Source organism: Sarcophilus harrisii, chromosome 1, assembly GCF_902635505.1.
Source record: "Sarcophilus harrisii chromosome 1, mSarHar1.11, whole genome shotgun sequence".
NCBI lineage: Eukaryota > Metazoa > Chordata > Mammalia > Dasyuromorphia > Dasyuridae > Sarcophilus > Sarcophilus harrisii.
Window position 1 is genome coordinate 349304903 of NC_045426.1, and position 5698 is coordinate 349310600.

General features: G+C 38.5%; 1 protein-coding gene across 1 annotated transcript; it reads left to right on the plus strand.

Annotated features, from left to right (window-relative positions):
- Window positions 1–3343: 3343 nt before the first annotated feature.
- LOC100923267 (olfactory receptor 11L1) lies at window positions 3344–5048 on the plus strand. Its single transcript, XM_012550129.2, has one exon. It carries the CDS (start codon window positions 3344–3346, stop codon window positions 4286–4288), a length of 945 nt encoding a protein of 314 aa, XP_012405583.1. The 3' UTR covers window positions 4289–5048.
- The last annotated feature ends 650 nt before the right edge of the window (window positions 5049–5698 follow it).

Sequence of the window (5698 nt, forward strand, 5' to 3'; positions counted from 1 at the left end):
CTGCAGAAGTGCTCTGAAAAAAAGCTCTGCACCAGAAGTGTCTCTGCCCTGAGAAGTACAGCCCAAGCTAGGGAAGTGCCCTGCTAAAAGCCTGGCTGTGCAGATAAACAACTGCCCTGGTGGTAGGGGCTGAGCAGTGAAAATGTCACCATCCCCAGGCAGGAGCCCACTGTCGGTTTTAGCAGTTGCCCTGGAAATAGTCTCCACACCACACTGGAAGTGTCTCTACCCTGGGCAACAAAGTCACATTGGGGAAGTTCTATTGCCCCAGGCCAAGCTCCCCACTATGCAGATTAGAGGTTGCCCTGGGCTGAGCCCCTCTGCAGTGCAAATTTGTAACTGCCCTGGGCAAACACCTCATGCTTCAGAATGCAGCTGCATAGCTGTGCTGTGGTCTGTGCTCAGTCACTCACTTCTGGTTTTGAGTGGGTGTAGCCAGATCCTGTAAGATTCTGGCATTTTTTGGAGTACACTCTACCTTTGGCTTTAATTTCTCTGCTGATCTACTGCTTTGCAAGCAAAGAAGAGCAACCAACCTGTGGTAGAGTACTCCTTGTAAATTTTCCAGCCACAGAGACAGCCCCTGCCCAAGTCCGCTCAGTATGCTAGCTTCTCCTATCTCCCTGTTTGTGCTAGCCTGCTCCCACCACTCAAGAAAAACCTTTTCTGGCAATCTTCCAGATTATCTTCACCTGGTAAATTGTTGTATTTCCAATCTTAGTGAATTTTATCAGTCAAGCAGTTGACAAATTGAGGCTGAATTTGGAATTAGTAATGAGGGTATGAGAGGAGGTTAGAATGTTGTGTATGCCTTCTCCTCCATCTTGGCTTTGCCCCCCTGATTGACTGATTCTTTTACCAATCTCCTGTGTGACTGTGGGTAAAATAATATTTACTTTGTCTCTTTCCTCTTTAGTAAACTAGAATCATGGACATTTCTTTTGATAACCACAAACAGTTGTTATGAATAACAAATAGAATAACATACATCCTTTGAAAGATATAAAAGGCTACTACTGTTTTTATGACTTCACCTTACCCTCCGAAATACAAAGATTCATCTATGTGATGAGAATTCTCAGTGGGATTATAATATCACATCTACTAATTCTAGAGAATCAGGCAGAATATTTATTTTTTTTAAATGCTTCTTTTTTTTCAATAGTTTTTTATTTTTCTAAATACATGTAAAGATATTTTTTCAGCATTCATTTTTGTAAAACTTTGTGTTCTAAATTTTTCTCTCACTTTCCCTTCCCTTCCCTTCCCTTCCCTTTCCCTAAGACAGCAAGCAATGTGATACGGTTAAATATGTGTAATACAGGCAGAATATTTATCCCAGCATGTTGTAGATCAATATTGTAAGAACAAAACTGTTGGAATCTTTACAAATTGTTAAGTCATTAGAGTTGATAGAGACAATAATTATCTAATTTAGCATGGTTCAGTATAATTAATCTGATCCGCCAGAACTTGAACAAGCTACTAAGTACAACTGATAGAAACGATGCTTATGTTCACACCTTTAGAGAACTCATAGAAGCAAGAAATATTTAAGTACTCATTGGAGTTCACATATTTGGGAGATTCCAGGGTTTAGAAAGAGATATCTGAATTTACACCTCCCTTAATCCCTGCCTCCAGAAGGCAGAGTCAGTCTTTTACACTCAGCATAAATAGAGCTTCAGTGAGCCACTTGACAGTCTTACTTCAGAACATTGACTGGGGTTGGAGAGGAGCACTCTGGGAGGAAGCCCACAAGCCCTCTCTCTGAGGCAAGAGAGATTCATTTTCCTTTTCCACCTTGGTGCTGGCTGGAGGCTGAAGAAAGCAGAGGCAGGAGCAAAGGACAAAGCTGCAAGAGCTCTTAGAACCAAGCACAAAGATAAGCCTCTAAGAAAACTAATCGGGCTATATTGAAGGACACAATAAAAGATCTGAACTTTTATCAGCTGGCTGCGATTTTGGGTGATTATTTACTTGTAACTGAAACTAATGCTGCCTCCAGAAAACCTCCCCGAGAAACCTGCTTTCTCCCAGAGCGAACTTTTATATTTTAAAGAAGAACACCACACAAAACTATATATTTATTTGAAAGAGAAAAAATTAAATAAACTATTTGGATCTTTACTTCCCTTTTTTCGGTTCTTTCCCTCATTTATGGGAAGTGTTCCTTTATCTAAGCTCCACACACACTCCCTTAATACACACATCCAGTGGCCTCGTGGTTGTTGGATCTAGATTTAGATCTGGAAGGAATCCATCATTCATCTGGTGCCAACTCTCTTTTTTTACAGAAACAAAACTGACGCCCAAAGTGGTTAAATGACACAAGGTCACACAAGTTAGGATTTTAACCAAAGTCTTCTGATAATCTTGTCTTTTAGAAATTGGCTGGATATCCTATGGGGACTGGTCCTTGAATGAGATAATAGAAAGGGAAAAATCGTAATGTGTTTATTAGACATTAATATAATAGAAAAATAATCACTTCTCTCACTTTGAAGGCTTCTTTTACTTCTGTGCAATTTTCACAAAGTTCCCTGTTATGTGTAATTCTCTGCTACTTGGGCCATTCCTCCAAATTTTGTGGATTTGTATTGTTTGCTCCAGTTTTCCTAAATTGTCCTGCCTCAGTTTCCTTGAACTGTTCTACCTCAGTTCCTTGAATTGTTCTGCCTCAATTCCCCTGGTTGCAACCCCACTTTCTGACTATTAGAACTAAGATAATTAAGGCTGTAGAGATCTGGCATTCCAAAAAATAAAATTCCAGATGTTCTATCTCAGATATCTATTTGGTATCCTCTATCTCTATGTTCCAGACTTTCTGTCTCTAACAATTCCCAATTTATTAGAATTTATGGTCCTCAACCCCCACCCTGTAAGAACTGGATTGATGGTCATTCCTTGGAAATTCTCACCATTTACCAATGCTCAGACTCCACCCCCTGCCTTTGTCTACCCTGATCACTTAGAGCCATGTATATAAAAATCACTGGAATCTCACATGCAATGATGCTGTTGCTGCTGCTGAATGCTTTGAGACATCAGCCTTGGAACCAAAATAGATCCTTTGGACCCAGAAAATCTCTCTCTCTCAGAAATCTAAATAAAATATTAAAACTCTCTAATCTCTATCTTGCCTCAGTTTCTCTGGCATTATAGTACCTTTCTTGAGTCCATAAATGATATATATATCCCACCATAGAAGAATCTTTAAATGAAATGCTTTCTTTTGTAATACATCATGAGGGAACATGTTATTATGATAAACATAGGCAAAAGAAAAATAGAAATCTCTTCTTCATGCCTTCTAATTTTTCCCAAATATTTTTTACAGGCAATGGAATTTTGGAATGCTACCACCATCATGGAGTTCCAACTCCTAGGCTTTCAGAGCATCTCTGAGTGGCAAAATTTCCTCTTTGTCATCTTCTTGTTCTTCTACATTCTGACTGTAATTGGTAATATTGTAATCATTGTAGTGGTGACCCAGGATCACCGTCTACATTTACCTATGTATTCCTTCCTCAAAAACCTTTCTTTTTTGGAGATCTGGTACACTACCACCATCATTCCTCTTCTCTTGGCCAATCTGCTCTTCCAGGGCTTACCTATCTCTTTCTCAGCATGCATGATCCAACTTTACTTTTTTGTTTTCTTTGGGGCTACTGAATGCTTTCTCCTGGCCATGATGGCTTATGACCGTTATCTAGCTGTCTGTAACCCTCTTCACTACTCTACTCTAATGAGCTCTGAGGTTTGCAACAAGTTGGTGGTGGGATCCTGGATGACTGGGATTGGTAGCGGCTTTCTGCCTGCCTTAATGATATCCAAATTGAATTTCTGTGGACCAAACCAAATAAATCACTTTTTCTGTGACCTACCACCCCTAATGCAGCTTTCTTGCTCCAGTCCATTCATCACTGAAATTGCAATCTTCATCCTGTCAATTGCTGTATTGTGTATTTGTTTTCTTCTTACTCTGGTCTCCTATGTATTCATAGTGTCATCAATCTTGAAGATTCCTTCAGGCTCTGGTCGGATGAAGACATTCTCTACATGTGGTTCCCACTTGGCTGTAGTCACTATCTACTATGGGACCATGATTTCCATGTATGTTCGCCCCAATGCCCATCAGTCACCTGAACTCAACAAGATCATTTCTATATTTTACACAGTAGTTACACCCCTACTAAATCCTGTCATTTATAGTCTGAGGAACAAAGACTTCAAAGAGGCTCTTGGAAAAGTCCTCAAAAGGAAGTGTGTTATGTACAGTGTGTGAGTAAAAAGGTATATTACTTTGTAACACAGAGTCCTTGAGGGCAGGGCCATCTTTTATCTCTTTTTGCATACTGAGCATTTAGCACAGTGCCTGGCACATTGCAGGTTCTTAATAAATGTTTAATGATTGATTTAAAGAAAGTGAAGGTGAACAAGAGAAACTTAAATGACTAGTCACTTAAAACAACATGATGATAACCAGAGAACCTTTCCTTCTTGGATAAATGTTTATTCAGATGTCCCTTCCAATCGGAAACTCTTCAAAGACTATATAGCATATACAGAAGAAGAAAGATCTCTCTGAGTGGAGAGAACTTTCATACTGATAAAATCACAAATCCATACCAAAAACGTTGATGTATTTCACTTTGTGAGTTTACATTTATACATCTCACAGGTACTAGAACACCTTGGAGGGGAATACAATATTTCTAAATAGAGTGAACTTGATCTCTATAGCACTTATTAAAATAGTTGTCCTAGCTGACAGAAAAAAAGCAAGGAAATATTTGTGGAATAATACCTTAGAATTTTAGGACTTTGGAGATAGAAGGCATTTGGGAATTCAGACAATAGACTTAGAATCAAAAGATTTGGGTTTAAAAGTTTTAATTTATACTTGATTAGCTACCTGCATGATATAACTAAGCAAGTTGCTAAAACAAAGCCAATTTCATCTGTGGAATTAGGTAACTGTGACTTAGAAGGCAGCAAGTGATTTTATCTTCTGAGTTCAAATCTGATCTCAGACACTGACTGAGCTGTGTTATCCTGGACAAGTCACTTAACCCTGTTTACCTCAATTTCCTATATGTAAAATGAGCTGGAGAAGGAAATTCTCTGCTAAGAAGACCCTAAATAGGGTCATAATGAGTCAGAACATGACTGAAAAATGACTGAACTACTTGAACCTCTATCTCACAGCATTGCCATGAATTTTAAAAGACATGCAAAAAGAAATCTTGTATTTGTAAAATGTCATGTGTACTCTAATCTATACATCTCAAATTTTAAGAAAGATGTGGCTAATTTTCTTCTAATTTTTTAACAAAGTGAAAAAATATCATGAAGCCATATTTATGATTCACTGTTATAATTCATCATTTTGATACAGTCGTCAGGCACTCAGTTTATGAAAAGACAATGATAATAAAACCTTGACTTATGTACTCCACAAATAAACAGATTTTGGAAATAGATAACCCAACACAGCTTCATCTCAAGTAAATAGATGTAAAACAATAGTTTTACCTCCACACAGCCCTACTCAGTATCTAAATGGTATAATGGTTAACTCAATGGGCCTGGAGTCCATAAGACTTGACTTCAAAGCAAACCTAAGACACCTAATTGCCGTGTGACCCTGGGCAAAACATTTAACTTTTATTTGCCACACTTCCTCAGCTGCAAA

Excerpts from the sequence above, each read along its gene's own strand:
- LOC100923267 (XM_012550129.2), top strand. The coding sequence starts at position 3,344 with ATGGAATTTTGGAATGCTACCACCATCATGGAGTTCCAACTCCTAGGC.